Raw genomic sequence first — 18,743 nt, forward strand, 5'->3', positions numbered from 1 at the left:
AGTTGGGGAATGTGTTTTGGGGTGTCATTTTACATATACCCATGCTGGGTGAGAGAAATATCTTGGTCAAATGCCAACTTTGTATAAAAAATGGGAAAAGTTGTCTTTTGCCAAGATATTTCTCTCACCCAGCATGGGTATATGTAAAATGACACCACAAAACACATTCCCCAACTTCTCCTGAATACGGCGATACCACATGTGTGACACTTTTTTGCAGCCTAGGTGGGCAAAGGGGCCCATATTCCAAAGAGCACCTTTAGGATTTCACAGGTCATTTACCTACTTACCACACATTAGGGCCCCTGGAAAATGCCAGGGCAGTATAACTACCCCACAAGTGACCCCATTTTGGAAAGAAGACACCCCAAGGTATTCCGTGAGGGGCATGGCGAGTTCCTAGAATTTTTTATTTTTTGTCACAAGTTAGTGGAAAATGCTTATTTTTTTTTTTTTTTTCATACAAAGTCTCATATTCCACTAACTTGTGACAAAAAATAAAAACTTCCATGAACTCACTATGCCCATCAGCGAATACCTTGGGGTCTCTTCTTTCCAAAATGGGGTCACTTGTGGGGTAGTTATACTGCCCTGGCATTCTAGGGGCCCAAATGTGTGGTAAGGAGTTTGAAATCAAATTCTGTAAAAAATGACCTGTGAAATCCGAAAGGTGCTCTTTTGAATATGGGCCCCTTTGCCCACCTCGGCTGCAAAAAAGTGTCACACATCTGGTATCTCCGTAATCGGGAGAAGTTGGGGAATGTGTTTTGGGGTGTCATTTTACATATACCCATGCTGGGTGAGAGAAATATCTTGGCAAAAGACAACTTTTCCCATTTTTTTATACAAAGTTGGCATTTGACCAAGATATTTATCTCACCCAGCATGGGTACATGTAAAAAGACACCCCAAAACACATTCCTCAACTTCTCCTGAATACAGAGATACCAGATGTGTGACACTTTTTTGCAGCCTAGGTGGGCAAAGGGGCCCACATTCCAAAGAGCACCTTTCGGATTTCACAGGTCATTTACCTACTTACCACACATTTGGGCCCCTAGAATGCCAGGGCAGTATAACTACCCCACAAGTGACCCCATTTTGGAAAGAAGAGACCCCAAGGTATTCGCTGATGGGCATAGTGAGTTCATGGAAGTTTTTATTTTTTGTCACAAGTTTGTGGAATATGAGACTTTGTATGAAAAAAAAAAAAAAAAAAAAAAAATCATCATTTTCCACTAACTTGTGACAAAAAATAAAAAATTCTAGGAACTCGCCATGCCCCTCACGGAATACCTTGGGGTGTCTTCTTTCCAAAATGGGGTCACTTGTGGGGTAGTTATACTGCCCTGGTATTCTAGGGGCCCAAATGTGTGGTAAGGAGTTTGAAATCAAATTCAGGAAAAAATGAGGAGTGAAATCCGAAAGGTGCTCTTTGGAATATGGGCCCCTTTGCCCACCTAGGCTGCAAAAAAGTGTCACACATCTGGTATCCCCGTACTCAGGAGAAGTTGAGGAATGTGTTTTGGGGTGTCTTTTTACATATACCCATGCTGGGTGAGATAAATATCTTGGTCAAATGACAACTTTGTATAAAAAAAATGGGAAAAGTTGTCTTTTGCCAAGATATTTATCTCACCCAGCATGGGTATATATAAAATGACACCCCAAAACACATTCCCCACCTTCTCCTGAGTACGGAGATACCAGATGTGTGACACTTTTTTGCAGCCTAGGTGGGCAAAGGGGCCCATATTCCAAAGAGCACCTTTCGGATTTCACAGGTCATTTTTTACAGAATTTGATTTCAAACTCCTTACCACACATTTGGGCCCCTAGAATGCCAGGGCAGTATAACTACCCCACAAGTGACCCCATTTTGGAAAGAAGAGACCCCAAGGTATTCGCTGATGGGCATAGTGAGTTCATAGAACTTTTTATTTTTTGTCACAAGTTAGTGGAATATGAGACTTTGTAAGAAAAAAAAAAAAAAAAAAATCATCATTTTCCGCTAACTTGTGACAAAAAATAAAAAGTTCTATGAACTCACTATGCCCATCAGCGAATACCTTAGGGTGTGTACTTTCAGAAATGGGGTCATTTGTGGGGTGTTTGTACTGTCTGGCCATCGTAGAACCTCAGGAAACATGACAGGTGCTCAGAAAGTCAGAGCTGCTTCAAAAAGCGGAAATTCACATTTTTGTACCATAGTTTGTAAACGCTATAACTTTTACCCAAACCATTTTTTTTTTACCCAAACATTTTTTTTTTATCAAAGACATGTAGAACTATAAATTTAGAGCAAAATTTCTATATGGATGTCGTTTTTTTTGCAAAATTTTACAACTGAAAGTGAAAAATGTCATTTTTTTGCAAAAAAATTGTTAAATTTCGATTAATAACAAAAAAAGTAAAAATGTCAGCAGCAATGAAATACCACCAAATGAAAGCTCTATTAGTGAGAAGAAAAGGAGGTAAAATTCATTTGGGTGGTAAGTTGCATGACCGAGCAATAAACGGTGAAAGTAGTGTAGGTCAGAAGTGTAAAAAGTGGCCTGGTCTTTCAGGGTGTTTAAGCACTGGGGGCTGAGGTGGTTAAAGGGATTGTCCAGGTTCAGAGCTGAACCCGGACATACCCTTATTTTCACCCAGGCAGCACCCCCTGACTTGAGCATCGGAGCAGTTCATGCTCCGATGCGCTCCCTTGCCCTGCGCTAGATCGCGCAGTGCTGTCCGCATCTTTTGCGGCCCCATTGAAGTGAATGGGTCCACCATAACTATGGTCGTGTGCATGAGGCCGTACACGATGGATGGAAATCCCAAGGATCATCCGTCCACTGTTCTACAAACCACAGACCCTGTTACAGACCAATTTAAAGGGGTTGTTCATGATTAGAAACATACAGGTTGTGTCAAGTATTGCAGCGCAGATTCATTAAAGCGATAGCAGCAAGTTGCAATATCGCACACAACCTGTGGACAGGTGTGGCGCTGTTTTTGGAAGAAAGCGGTCACGGTTTTATAATCCTGAGGATATCAAATGAAGACAAATAAAATGAGATTAAGAAGAGCGCTGGTATCTTAAAGGGGTATTCACATCTCATACAGTATTGGTATATATTGCATCCCTTTTTGAAAAGTAATAGTCCAATCTCTGGGGCACCCACCGATCAGGATAATGAGGGGACCACAGCGCTGATTCAGTATTGTGGCCCCTTTTTCTTTACAGTGGTAGGTATAGGACATGTTTTATTTTTTTGCAGGGCTGTTGAACGGACATACGGATGCAGAGAGCATCTTTTGTGGCCCCATTGAAATGATCTGCAAACACGACCGTGTGAAGCCCGTGCCCGTGCTGTGGACCGCAAATTGCAGTCCGCAATGCACGGGCACTGTCCGTGGGACAGCCGCATGGGGATCGCAGACCCATTCACTTGAATGGGTCCGCGATCCGTCCGTTCCGCAAAAAGATAGAGCAAATTCTATCTTTTTGCGGTGCGGAGGCACAAAACAGAACCCCAGGAAGCACTCCGTAGTGCTTCTGTAGTGTTCCGTTCCGTGCTTCAGTTCCGCACCGTTCCGCATCTCCGGAGTTGCGGACCCATTGAAGTGAATGCGGAATGCACACGGAACAGTGCCCGTGTATTGCGGATCCGCAAATGCGGGCCGCTATACGGCAATGGGCAGCACACGTTCGTGTGAACGAGCCCTTACACTGTAGCTCTGCCAGACCCCTGACCACTGTTCCAACACTACCCAGAGACTCGTATAATCTCTGCACGAAGTCAATGGATATAACAACTACAGCCAACAAGATCAGGTGACTGGAGTAATTACAATATATAAAGCAATATAAAGGGCTTGTACGTATTTTTGGTATTTTTTTATTTATTTGCCCCCGAGCCAGCGGTACCTGCGAAAAAAATCCATGCTCACTTGCTCCCTGCTGCTCCGTCCCTGCTCTGAGGCCCCTGAGCTCTTTTCACTGGCCTTACAGTCAACGTCCCCACAGACAGGGTCATGTGCGCCGCTGCAGCCAAGAACTGGCCTCAGTGGTGACGTGTCCCTAGGTGGCACATCACTGGTGGGTCTATGGCTGGCAAGGTGCATGTGCCCTATCCGTCCGGAAGTTTACAGGACAGGGACCGGTAGTCCAGTGAAGACAGCCCAGGAGTCACAGAGCAGGATGAAGTGGTGGGAGCAGGAAAGTATAGATTTCTCCAGAAGGTACCCCTAGCTGTGGGCAAATAAAATTTTTTTTTTTAATCTTAATAACTTGATTTATTTCCAGAAAAAAATAAGACTTTTTCGAACCAACACTTAAATATGATTTCTTTTGTAGTTGCATGTAATTAAAAATGTAATAAAGCCAGTGAGTTATTCACTGAAATCTATCTATATAGCGCCACCTGCTGTTTGCTCTTTTTCTAACTTCTCTGTCCAGCACACTGAGATGGAAGCACACGCTCAGTTCCATCCTTCAACTGACACCAGTTGCAGTAGAAAGAACATGCCCCCCTTCCCGAGAAAGTGCATGCCCTTAAACTGCCAGCTTGAAATAGATCTGTCAGGGCAATGAATGGGGAGATCTCTGGACCCATGTGAGGTACCGGGCTGGTTCTATAGATTGTCATGTCCTATATGATGTCTGATTTTAATTTATTACATTAAGCATGGGATTACCCCTTTAATAACACATTACACAATAATCTCTGCAAATAAAACAAAAAGTTTAAAAATCACGTTCGTCTATTTTGCATTTTTATTTTTTTTTTGCCTATTTCGTCTTCACAGGCTGAGCCTCTCGCACCGGTACAAATGAGCCGCGCTTTGTGTTCTGCTGATCAAACCGGTGTAGCAGCGCATTTGGCATATGTACAAGGCTATATTCACAGAAGCATGCCTGTGTTGACACAAAAGACGCTTCAAAGCTACAAAAATCCCTCTTGTTTGGTTACACTAATTTCCCTTGAATGAAGTTTTTGTACGCCAGCCAAAGCAATAGTAGTTCTCCAGCCCCCCAGAGCGCGCTCCCACATGAATTCTGGAAATAATTGAAAACTTCTTTGGTCGTCCTGGAAGCCTCGCTCCTTTATAATATCACTTTATGACTTTTTATGTGTGATTAAGGACAGATTACGGGGTCCATTAGAGTAAATCAGCCCTTTACTTTTTGCTCCCATTGGACTGCGAACAGAACTTTATCAACAAACAGAAGTATACAATGACTCCTAGGAAAGCTCTGCCCCCTCGAAAGGTAGTTGGTCACACACAAGCCAGACCCTCCAATGTCAGCCAGCCATGTCATGTAATATGAGCTGTTTACAACAGTATTATGGCAAAAGACAAAAAGAAAAAGGTTGGTCATACTGAATTTCAACATGCCCGATCCTTTGTTCTCAAGGGAGATTTCTGGCAGTGGCAGATTCCCCTCTTCCCATAGCAAGCACGTGTATGCGTGAATAGCTACACCATAGAGCTTCAGTAGTTGTTGGCCAGACACTCATTTGACACCTTTCCCTTCCTATGCCTGAATGCACATGCATACTTGGATTTGCAGTGCATGCATGTGTTTTCTGTTATCTCACTTAAAGGGGTTGTGCAAGAATAGGAGGGGGGGGGTTGGCAACCCCTCCCCCACTTGGCTGGACCTGTAAAGGGAAGATGACTTACCTGCTTCCTGGCACTGGCTCCCTGCTCCTTCTCCTCCTGGCCTGCGGTGCTCTGCTAGGCTCCCTCTCTGAAATGATCTGGTTTGACGTGACTGCAGCCAATCACTGGCCGCGGCAGAGACCAGATCCCATTGTGTCATGTGACCATTTGTCATGATATAAGGGGAGCCGGTCACCGCCAGGGCCAGTGAGTGGCTGCAGCTAAGCAAAACTGGATGTTTTCAGCGAGTGAGCCCAACGGAGCATCGTAGGCCGGGAGGAGTAGAATTGGGGAGCCAGCACCTGGAGGTAGGCCATCTTCCCTTTACAGGTTTAGCCAAGTGGGAGGGGGTTTGCTAAAAACCCCTTCATTCTTGCACAACCTCTAAGAGGAAAAGGATTGGGCATGTAGAAATCCAACATATCTGACGCTTCTTTTGCCAGATATCTGCTGGCAGAATGGGCACATCCACATGTACATAATTTGGTCCGCCAAAGCCGCCATAATTGTCAGGTTTGGCCAAAATGTGTATGACCACCTTTAGAATGGTGCTCGACACATTATATTTTTCTGAAATAATTGGTGCTAAAGGGTTCATGTAGATTCTTAGCTTCCCTTTGTTCTGGAGATCACCTGAATTCCTAGTGGTCAGACATTCTCCGATACCATATTGAAGGCCTATAGTAAGGCTGGGTCAAAAAGTGGGAAGTCTGGGAAGATAACCATGCCCAGTTTAGGTTCTGTTCACATCTGCTCTGGTGGATCCATTTGGAGCTTCCATCACAGAATCCATAAAAAAGGCCAGAAAAATAAAAATAGCTCATGAAAAATAGCGATGGACACCATGACCATTATAGTCGATGGTGTCCACTGGGCACCAATGGTGTTCTGCATGTGATGGATAGGTTGCTGCCATTATTTATGTTTTTCTGTTCCTATGATGAAACCAGAAATAAAACGGCAGATGTGAACAGAGCCTAAATGGCTATAACATGCAGAAAGATCATTTGGAAGAGATCATATACCTACATCTACCCTAACATAACAGATTATGTCATCGTCACTACAGACATTTGCTTATCACATTGAAACTCACCTTTGCTGTATATGGACCTAATATAGCCACGTCTGGTGGCTGCACTCCCACCGGTCTTGATGGTCTTGTTGTGACTTCCACCCAGTCACTATAGTTTGTTCCACCATTGAAAGTTGTAGCGACCATTCTGTATTCATACGTCTTCCACGGGTTAATGTCCCTCGCTTGATCAATATACTGCATTTGGTGATTCCCCGGTCCCGTTGTGATAATGTCCACATGTTTGGTGCCTTTCAGCCTTCTTTCAATACTGAAGCTTTCTATTATACCATTCGGGTGGAGCGGAGGTTTCCATGTTATCATCACTGAAGTGGGGCTATCAGAATGGAGATCGGGTGGTAGAACATCGGTTGGCGCATCTGGAAGGGTCTCTGTGACTAGTGACTCCTTCGACATTGTACACCCCGCCGATGTGCATCCCTCTAGCTGATACAGGTAACTTGTGTAAGGGGTTAAGGCATGGAAAGTATGGCTTGATCTGTTCCCTGGCACAGTCACCTCTAGGCTTCCATTTTGGTAAATGTTATAATGGGTTATTATTCCATTCGGTTTTGATGGGTGTTGCCAAGTAACAGTTATCGATCTTGACTTGACATGGAAGAGACTAGGTGGGTCAACGGATCCTGGTTCTGCAAATGGTAAACATACATCCACATTACGTTGTGATTTTGTAGTTTCATTTGTGTAATTCAAGTATCTTGATAACACTTCAAACGATTACATTTCATTGGCCTTACTATGTTTCACCTGCAGTACCTGGAGGAACCACATGGTGTTCTATAAGGAGATTCAAGAGCTACACAGAACACTATGAACCAAAATTATAAAATACTTCCTGGTAGAAGAAATTTTCAATACCAGCACCGCTAAATGGTGTCATTCAAACCTCTTTGTAAGGAAAGATGGGTTAGAAAGGGTGCTGAATCTCCTTAAAAAGACCAGTCCTGTATGGAGACTTACTGGAAGTACTCCATGGTATGGAGACTTATTGGCAATGCTCTATGGGAAACGAATAGGCACAGAGGTATCTCCCAATAAAGAGAACCATCTCGCTGGTGCCACCTATTGGAAGTGACCCCCTATGACTCAAAATCCAACTTTCCACAAAGCCTTGGGATTTGACAAGGCAATATAGCCAAGCCAGATATCCATCCATGGACAGGTGTTTGGGGGCCCCTTTAAAGAGATTCAGCACTCTGCCTAAGCAGCTTCCAAGACATCGCACTCAGCCAGCCAGAATCCTACTCCATACTAATGAGGGGCAAGCACCCTGAAACAGCTGTCTATGGATGGATATTTGGCCTGGCTATATTCCTTTGTCAAATCCCAAGGCTTGTTGGAAAGTCAGATCTTAACGCATAGGAGCCACTTCCAATAGGTGGCGCTGGCGAGATCGTTCCCTTTCTTGGGTGATACCTCTCTGCAAGGAGAGATGGAAAATTTATAGAAAAAAATATTTCCTAGTGTAATTGCATAAGGACAACCACTTAGGTATTATTTCATTTTTTTGGGTTGCTTTCAATCTTGTTTGCAGAAATATTCCATGATTTTTTTCCCTGATCCCTAAAGAGGACCTGTCCCCTCTCCTGACATGTCTGTTGTAGTAACAACTTGCATTTCCCATGTAATAAAAATGCTGCAGCATCTAGTCTTATGTCTCTATGATGTGCTATTCCTTTATTATTCCTGCTAGAAGTTATAAATGAATTACCAGCAGTTTGCAATAAAGTTCCATCTGGGTATTTCCAGTTGGGGGGGTGTCCCGGTACAGCCTGACACTGGCAGCATTGATTGGATAATGTCAGACCACACCCCCCAACTGGTAACACTGGACCTGCATTGCAAACTGCTTGTAATTCATTCATAATTTCTAGCAGGAGTAATAAAGGAATAGCTCATCAATTCATGAGAATTGTAATCACATGGAGAATGCAAGTAGTTGCTAAAACAGACATGTCAGGAGAGAAGACAGATCCATTTTAAGGAGAAAAAGGGAGATGAAAAGTGATTTTTTTTGTTGAATTTTAATTTTTTTTGTACAATTTTTTAAAACGTTCAATTAAAATATTATTTAAAAACATCCTACACACAGAGACAATCTGACTATATGGGCATTAGGGCAGTGCATGATGGACCTTGGTCAGTTACAGCACTCCTCAGGTCTCATGCGCATGGCTGTATTACTGCTCCCTGATGTAATTGGGCTCCTACAGAGGTACATGGTGGCTTACTGTACTTGTATATCCTCCCGATTTAATTCAGGTTTTATTTAGTCGAATTCCAATAAAAAAGTTAACAGAAAAAAAAAAAGATTATGGCATGTTCCATCAGATTCTCTGTTATGGAGTTATTCTAACCTAGAATTAAAGTCACTGTTCAGTCATCACCTCATAAATGGTAGTTAAGTCAGTACTTACAGCAGGCGATTATCTGACATCAACTTCATTAGGGCAGAGCTGTGATCTGTGACTACAGTTCGGCTACAATGTCCACAGGGAGTATGAGGTAGTCTGAGACACACCCCCTGTCTCCTTATTGGTTCAAGCTGCTGCTACCTCCCTCCTACTGCAGCTCTGCCTCTTCTGATTGGCTGATGTATATAAACACAAGCTCACCAGGAAGTCAGCACACGGAGAACTGGTTTCTATTACAGAACAATTAATAAATATTAAGAAAGTTTGTTAGGCGACTTTCACACATATACTGAGGGGAAGGGTCTTAGTAAGGGACTGCTTGGAGGATCACTTTAAGCGACTGGCCTTTCAAATGCATTTTATCAACTCAAATCAAGTACATCATTGTTATAGTAATTCAAGGGGTTGTCTGAGTGTTTAATATGGATGTCCTATCCTCAGGATAAGGCCTCCTGCACACAAAAGTGTGCGCCCTGTGGCCGTGCTGCGGCCTGCAATGCACGAACGCCGATCGTGGGGCAGCCACAGCGGATCGCGGACCCATTCAATCCGTGATCCATGTTTCCTGTCCGTCAAAAAAATATGACCTGTCCTATTTTTTGACGGACAACGGTTCACAGACCCATTCAAGTCAATGGGTCCGTGAAAGAACACGGATGCACACAAGATTGGCATCCGCGTCCGTGATCCGTGGCCGTAGGTTACTTTCATACAGATGGATCCGAAGATCCGTCTGCATAAAAGCTTTTTCAGAGCTGAGTTTTCACTTCGTGAAAACTCAGAACCGACAGTATATTCTAACACAGAGGCGTTCCCATAGTGATGGGGACGCTTCTAGTTAGAATATACTATGAACTGTGTACATGACTGCCCCCTGCTGCCTGGCAGGACCCGATCTCTTACAGGGGGCTGTGATCCGCACAATTAACCCCTCAGGTGCTGCAACTAAAGGGTTAATTGTGCATATCATAGCCCCCTATAAGAGATCAGGGGCTGCCAGGCAGCAGGGGGCAGACCCCCCTCCCTCCCCAGTTTTAATTTCATTGGTGGCCAGTGCGGCCCCCCCTCCCTCCCTCTATTGTATTATTTTCATTGGTGGCACAGTGTGCAGCCCCCGGCCCCCCCTCCCTCCCTCTATTGTATTATTTTTATTGGTGGCACAGTGTGCGGCCCCCCCTCCCTCCCTCTCTCTATTGTATTATTTTCATTGGTGGCACAGTGTGCGGCCCCCCCGGCCCCCCCTCCCTCCCTCTATTGTATTATTTTCATTGGCGGCACAGTGTGCGGCCTCCCCTCTCCCCCCCCCACCCGATCATTGGTGGCAGCGGAGAGTTCTGATCGGAGTCCCAGTTTAATCGCTGGGGCTCCGATCGGTAACCATGGCAACCAGGACGCTACTGCAGTCGCCATGGTTACTTAGCAATATTAGAAGCATCATACTTACCTGCTGCGCTGTCTGTGACCGGCCGGGAGCTCCTCCTACTGGTAAGTGACAGATCATTGCGCCGCACAGACCTGTCACTTACCAGTAGGAAGAGCTCCCAGCCGGGCACAGACAGCGCAGCATGTAAGTATGATGCTTCTAATATTGCTAAGTAACCATGGCAACCAGGACTGCAGTAGCGTTCTCGGGAATTAGAGTTGTGAAGCACCATGCTTCTGTAGTTTCTCGTGTGTTGAACCTCCTGTGACTACTCAGTAACATGTCCACCTGTACTGAAGTGGTAGTCACTCAGACAGGAAGTCTAGTGGTTGCTAAGCAACTTGCTCCACCACAGCCTGCAGAATACACCGTAAACCGTGCTTTTGGCTTTAACCAGATACTCGTCCTCCAAGATGAACGGTTTAACGCATCCCAAATAATAACATCCTAACTGTACGCCATAAAGCTTGAACACATATGCATATATTTTAATTTTACGATACTTTGCGTTGATACATTGCATCCATTGTTAGCGCTTGGGATTCTAATCCACGTTCGGCAATTTATCTACTCCCTGCTCATATCGCGGGTGATTTTTTATTGTGACTGTGACAGAAGCTGCCGATTTAGCTCTTTTACCCGCTGATAAATAAACAATGCACAGATCTGACCTTTGGGTTAACAGGTTTTTATGCCTCTTCCACTCAGCACTCTAACAGATTCAATTACCATAAAGGTTCAAGAGCCGGGATGAATACTGAAAAAGAGCAACCATATGCCTGCCTAGGTGTTGTGCAATAGCAACTACTCTCTGGGGGCCCCCCGGAGAGATGGCTTAATTGTAAATAATTCCGCCACGCGACACAATCAAGTCACCTTGAATGCAAAAGCCTCGGTCTGCGGAGGGAAAGTGTTATTTAAGCTTTACTGGGCTGCGTTAAATTCTGCAATTTGAAGGGCTGTTAAGTTTTTCAATTGAAATTTCATTTAAAATGCAGGTGCCTTTTATTATATCGAAGCTTTACTGCTCTCTAGGTACAAGCAAGAACACGGTGCAATAACAGCGGTCTGCCTCAATCACTGATCAGCGGAACAGCTGTAATTCGAGGACATTTAGCATTCTTATAAACCACATCCTGATAAGTCAAAATTGCTACAGCAGATCAGAGAAATAGTATCACCTAGTTTTTTTTTATTTTTATATATATATATATATATATATATATATATATATATATATATTTTTTTTTTAGCCCGGAGCAAGTTTTGACATTTATGTGAATTTTTTCCCTTTTTTTTTTTCTTTTTTGCTCCGTCTGTCTGAGAGCCATAGATTTTATTATGTATCTTAAAAAATAGATATACTTGCGTATGGTTTGGTAAATTGTTTAAAACAGCTTTGGGTTTTTGTTTTTTTTAACGTTTCAAAATGTCAGAGGTTTAAAATGTAACAAAATATGTCAAATGGAGAATTTGGGAATGTTTATTATATATAGCGCACGTATAATACAGAATGGAGCCGCTCGCTTCCAGTAAAGGTTTGATGATGACTTTTTGGTCAGAGTGTGACCTTCCTCGGGGACCGGCATAGATGACGGGCAGTGAGGATGGTTTAACCCCTGAGGAGTAGCTTAGCAAAACAAAGCTGAATAACCAAACCAAGACTGAATAAAATTGAATGGTTTTAAAAATGTATTTTACAAGTTTTACTAAAATTGATTGAGAGGTAAATTTTCAGAAAATGGGCACCGGATTCAATTTGGACCAGAATCAATTCGATCTGAATCAGAACTGCTTCAAAAGATTTTAAAATGTTCTCTATATCAGCAAAAAAATTCAGATTCTAAATAAAAAATTAAAAATTTCAGGTCAAATTTTAATTCTGCAGAATCAATTCCCTTATCTCTAGAGGTCAGTCCCCCCTCTCCAAACCCTCATGGTGGCTGTTTCTCTCAACACAAAAGGGAAAGGTTTCATACCTTTTTTTTTGTTTAGCTTTTTTACTTTGCCAATCAAGTGACTAATCCCCCTGCTCACATTGTAATGCCCACGCAGAGGAAATTCCCCCATAGGTTCACAACGTTTAAGGGGAATTAAGTTAACTTTAAAATACATACTAATTCATTTTATGAAGGAAAATTGTCAAGCACATATATTCTTAGTCGTTCTTCACATAGAGTAGTTTTTTAAATTCTGAATTTTTTTAACACACATTTCACAAGTCTTATAGAGAAGCCTATAAAAAATTTAGGAAAAATGCTGAATTAAAAAAAAAATATAATAAATGCAAGGAACCCTAAGAGTGAAGAAAAACTGCTAGAACTTTGGGGGTCATTTATCATTTCAGGTTGTTTTTGTGTCAGTTTTAATTCTGGCTTTGCTTTGTGTGCCTGCACCAAATTTATGAACTTTTATTTCTGTGTGCGTTCCGTTTTTGTTTTGCGGAACCATTCATTTCAATGGGTCCGCAAAAAAAAGCAAGGTACTCCGTGTGCATTCCGTTTCCGTATGTCCACATTTCCGTTCTGCAAAAAAATAGAGCATGTCCTTTTATTGTCCGCATTACGGACAAGGATAGTACTGTTCTATTAGAGGCCAACTATTCCGTGCCGCAAAATACGGAATTCACATGGACGTCATCCGTATTTTTGGCGGACCGCAAAATACATAGGGTCGTGTGCATGAGGCCTAAACCAGGGGGTTGCCTGGCGTGTCTTGTGACTTTTGCAAAAGTCATACATAGAAAAATGTCATGATTAGTGATGAGCGAATCGAAGTCAAACGAATTGACATCGATCCGAAATTCAAGAAAAATTTGATTCACCACAAAGTCGAATTTCCTCGCGCTTTGTGGTAACGAATCTACTGTATTTTTCCTGAAATCACCTCATCCATTTGCTTGCGGAGAGGCCATCGTGGCCATCTTGATTGAAGAATCCACGTGAAATCTCTTCCAGCCAACGTGATCACATGATTTAGCGAAATGCGTTATTATTTTTTCTAAAATTAAAATTGTTATTTCTCTAACAAATGGTACGGTACAAGGTATGCACTATAACATTTTTATCAATAGCGCTTACATAACCAGATTTCAAACAGTAACAATACAGTACCTTAAAGGGGTTTTCCAGGATTACTATTAGAGATGAGCAAAGTTCTTAAAATATCGATCAGGCTGCTTCGCCGAATTATACAAAGCGCATTTCTTTGTAAGTAGCGGGTGCAATGACAGGGAGCGCTCCCCCCCCCCATCCCAGTCATTGAACCCCTCAGATGCTGCTTTCTTCACTGATCGCAGCATCTGGGATGAATATTAGGGCCTTTCAGGGGTTGATCACGTAAAAAAACATTTTTATTGTACTTACTTTATCCATTTGATCTCAAAGAGGCCGCCGCAGCCATCTTGCTTGAAGATCCAGCGCAAAATCTCATGCGGTGCGTGATGACATCATCACGCTGGCTGGCATAGGTCACCGTGCACAAGATTTCACACAGGATCTTCAAGCTAGATAGCTGCGGTGGCCTCTTTGCGCTCAAAATGATTTAAATTTTTTCGTTTTACCGCCATTTCAGGGAAAAGTGTTTTGTTACCACGAATTTGTAAATGCAAATTGAATTTACAATAAAGGTAACAGAAATACATTACAACATTACAGCTACCTTCATAAATGATTCTTTTAAAGGATGTTGATGCCAAGTGGAAAACCCCATTTAAAAAAAAAACTGGTAACAGCTGACTCAGAGTGGCCTGAAAATGTAAAAAAAAATTATCAGCTCACAAGTCCCCGGCAGCTACTGGTCTGATGGTGCCAGGGTCCACGCTGTACTCATCTCAACATACAGAAGAAGCCTAATAATGCCCCTCAGCCAATCACTGGCTACAGCAATGACCCAGGAGGCATTTCTTGTGTGCTGAGATAGGAGCAAAATGTAGAGAGCAGCCTCAACATTGGAACAATATTCAGTAAGGGGAACCTTACTGTTCATTTATGTTTTTAGGCCACTCCGAGCCCACTGCCTCCAATTTCTGTCAGGCTGGAAAACCCCTTTAATCGGACCACCATACCCCATCCTGCTATTTAGTGACAGTGCTCAGTTATAGTGCCACACAGTGCTCATATGCCCTGTAGAAGTCCCTGCTAGAGTGGAAGTTGGAGTCTGAATAGTGTGAGGCTCTATTTCCCTCTAATAATGCGGCCAGAAACTTCTATTAAGCCATTGCACCCCCTTTTTTTTATTGTGAATTAATAGGATCAAATGGTGCATGAGAATAGAAAAAAAAAAAAAATTTTTTTTAGAACTTTTAAATGTTTTGTACAGATTACAAAGACATGGCTGTTTTTTTTTTCCTTACAAAAACAGTTCCACGTCTGTCCATGGGCTGAGTCAGGTATTGAAAAAAGCAGCCGTTTTTTTTTCTAGCCCCTTTACTTATTCTTCTAGCAGCATGCTTTTGATGGTTCCATTTGCCCAACGCATATCTCCAGTGTACGGCTACAGTCAGATTTTACGTAGCAATCCGGTCTCCCGGTACGGCGTGTCAAGAGGGTCGTCCCGATTATGTAAAACACAAGTGGCGCCTGTAATTGGGCTGGTTGGCTAATACAATGAGAAGCTTTGAACAAGAGAAAAGTTATGTTCACAGCTGTAGCGATCACTTTCTAAAGTAAGAATTCATGGCTGAGATGACATGAAAAAGATGGTTATAAAATTTTAATGGAATGATAAAAGGCAAAAGTCAGCCTCTCAGCTGAATTCTTAAAATCCCTATATATCACCATCAAGTCCTTAACTGTAAAATCAATGTAGAATATAACATGTTGTCAATGCTCGCGCCGCTGGATGGGAGACGGCTAACGATGACAGCTACACGGACAGCTATGGGAGCGTGCAGGAGGGGAATAACAGATCTGTTGTGGCTTCCCTGCAATTATTTGTACAAGTAATTATTGATAAAGGAGCTGTAGCTTCTCTCCTCTATCCCACAGCGCCGGAGAGAAAAAAAAAGAAGAAGATCTATGATTCATATTCCAGGACCGCCATCATTAATAAAAGAAGATTGCTTCATTTCGGCAAATTAAATTATCTTTTTTATGGCAAGCTATTTTCTTCAACTACTTTAGAAGTCTGTACTTGAAATGAAGGGGAAAAATGCTATAAATATTTCCCAATTATCTGTCGCCATTGAAATCTGCTTATTTACTTTCGGATTTCTGCATCCCTCTCTTGGTTCCCATTAGAGATGAGCGATTCGATTTTCTTTGAATTGAATTTTTGCAAACCGGGTTAAAATTTTTGGGCAATTCGATTTGGGTAAATTTCTCACAATGGTGTCAGACATTTTTCAGATTAGAGGACAGGACACAGGAAAGAATGAAGAAGGAAGATCACATGGACCCAGAAGGTGTCACTGGCAGGGATTTTTGGACTTTTGAAAACAATAAAAAATCTACATTACTAATAATATCATGCCATTAAAGAGCTTGAAAAGAGCTGTATAGAGTCCTAGGAGTTCTAAAATGTCATCCCCAACTTCTTAAAGCATTTGGATTCATTTAGAATTTATTGGCAACCAATTTGGCCAAATCACATCCGAATCAAATTTCAGGAAATTTGCTCAACACTAGTTTCCATTTACCCAGTGGAAATGACTGGAGATCTTGGTATGAACTGGTTTATTCTCTATGGTTTGTAGAACTGTGAATACCCTACGCTGATCAGTGCAGCCCCGGAAAACTAGTCAAGAGGTCTTGGACGTAGATTTGGCCTTAGATGAAACTACATGCTATTTTGTTAGCTTAGATGGGATCTTGAGGGTCTACCGCACCCAATGTGGATTGATTCCTGTTAAGATTTGTTCACACTATCATGGAAACCTCAACTCTCTGCTGGATCTGTCAAAGTATACAGGCACCCAACAGATCCTATTGACTTATAATGGTGTCCATAAGGTTCTGTTGGGGTTTCCATCATTTTTATGGGAAGAATAGCACTGCATGCAGCAAATCTGCTGCGACTACCGATGGAAACTTCAAATAGAGCTTTAGAATTGCAACTTGAAGCTCCTAGGCATCAATGTGCAATTTCTAATGGGGCCCCCAATACTGGTGACTTCTTATGGAGAAAAGTTGATTTTGGGTCTACCCAACAGCTGATACCTTTGCAGCTTTTATGGCCATCTGGATGCTGCCACAACTGGCAGGTACTGCCAATGAAAATCAAATGTTTCTGACAGGGTTTGGAAATTTTACAACAACCATTGTGTGAAAAGTGAAGGTCCAAGGCCTAAGATGCCCGTCAATCTGCAGATTTATTTTAATGAATTGGCTGGTTTAATAGAAAGTGGGGCCCTAAGTAACAAGTAAAGTTGTGCTCCCCTGCTTACCAGGTGTTCACACAATTTCAAATATATATCTATATCCGAATATATATATATATATTTTTTTTATAGTTTACATACTTCACTCCAATTTCTCCGGTGAGTCCAGTTCTCGTTCCCCTTTCCAATTGTCCAAGGGCTGGGGAGCCCTTTCACAGCAGTATCTGACATAGTTACCCTCCATAGTCTTCTAGCTGGGTCTGGTACTGTAGGTTAGCTCCATTTAAGTGATTTTCGGGGCTGCAGTACTAAGACAAAGGGGCATACAGGAGAGTGCCTCTGTGTTGGGTACGATAGTGAAGTGGGCTTGGAAATGTAGAGAGGGCTGTGGCTCCTTTATATTAATGAATACTGAAGGTCGGGCTCCCACTGATCACACATGGTGGCCTACCTTTGATAGTTGGCTGTTCTAGAGCAAGGACATTTTATGATACCAAGAGGAGAGAACTTCATTTATTCTAGTACATCAAATACTGCATCTCCTGGAACCATCAAATAATTTCTCCAGGTACCAAACACTTAACCCCCCCCAAAAAAGAAAAAAATAACGTTATATAGTATGTTCAACAAATATACAAAATGGTACCTAAAAGTGACAACTCATCCTGCAGAAAATTAGCACACATATGTTACTTTACACTAAAAATGGATTGGAGCTGCAGTAACCTGGCATGGCCACTATACTTTGACTGGAGCTATACTTCCTGTTACATTCAAAGTGCTACTTCCAGCCCTGGGGGCTGCAGGGAAAAGCTGATCAGTGTGGATTTTATAAAATAAAAATAAGACATCATATAGTACATGACAATCTCTTTATAACAAAGCTAGAACCAGCCCTGTACCTCACATGGATCCAGAGATCTCCACATTCATTTCTCTGCTAGATTTATCTCAAGCTGACAGCTCAAGGGGAGTGTCTTTTCTGCAGCAGCTAAAGGGGCGTGTCTCAGCTCTCCCTATCACAGCTCAGGAGGCATGTCTCAGCTCTCCCTATCACAGCTCAGGAGGCGTGTCTCAGCTCTCCCTATCACAGCTCAGGAGGCAGTTGAAGGATGAAACTGAGCATGTGCGGCCTTCTCAGTGAGCCGGACAAAGAAATAAAAAATCAAGTGGCACTATAAAGATAAGTTTTACTGAATAACTCAGCAGCTATACAAAATTTTTAATTACATGCAATTACAAAAGTATTCAGATCCAGGTTCTGGTTTGAAAACTGAGGAATATTTTTCATGGGACAACCCCTTTAACTTGTCCATACATTGATAAGGAGAATTATACATTATCTCATCTGTTTTGATAAATATAAATAGGTTATGCCATGATTGATGTAAAACAATGAGAATCAGAAATCAGATAGTATATGACAATTTCTTCATAACAAAGCTAGAACCAACCCTGTACCTCACGTGGATCCAGAGATCTCCCCAATCATTGCTCCAATTGCTCTGTTAGATTTATTTCAAGTTGGTAGCTGAGGGGCCTGTTCTTTGTAAGGGGGGGGGGGGGGGGGGGCTGTCCTTTCTGATGCAACTCTCTCCATATCACAGCTCAGGGGGTAGCCCAGCAATTAGGAGTGATCTGGATGTGGATCCTGATGCTTGGCCATATCATGAATGGGCAGCCAAAAGATGTATTTACAAATTCACATAGCAGCAATTTATCATGGTAGGTATATTTGAGGTTAGTTTTTAGATTGGAGTTGCTACAGTATGCTTACTTGACCCAAATTTATGAAACTGGCACAAGGTAATAATATATTTGGCACAAGTGCAATGTAGT

At 42.4% G+C, this 18,743-nt stretch overlaps 1 protein-coding gene across 1 annotated transcript in view; it reads right to left on the reverse strand.

The window, feature by feature from the left end:
* Positions 1-18,743, reverse strand: part of USH2A (usherin) — a 1,179,609-nt gene that overhangs the window by 382,820 nt on the left and 778,046 nt on the right. The window contains exon 42 of the mRNA XM_040430191.1: positions 6,749-7,377. Within this exon, the coding sequence (XP_040286125.1) occupies positions 6,749-7,377 (629 nt within the window). The remainder of the gene's footprint in view (positions 1-6,748; positions 7,378-18,743) is intronic.

The sequence above is a fragment of the Bufo bufo genome, chromosome 4 (assembly GCF_905171765.1).
Source record: "Bufo bufo chromosome 4, aBufBuf1.1, whole genome shotgun sequence".
NCBI classification, from domain to species: domain Eukaryota; kingdom Metazoa; phylum Chordata; class Amphibia; order Anura; family Bufonidae; genus Bufo; species Bufo bufo.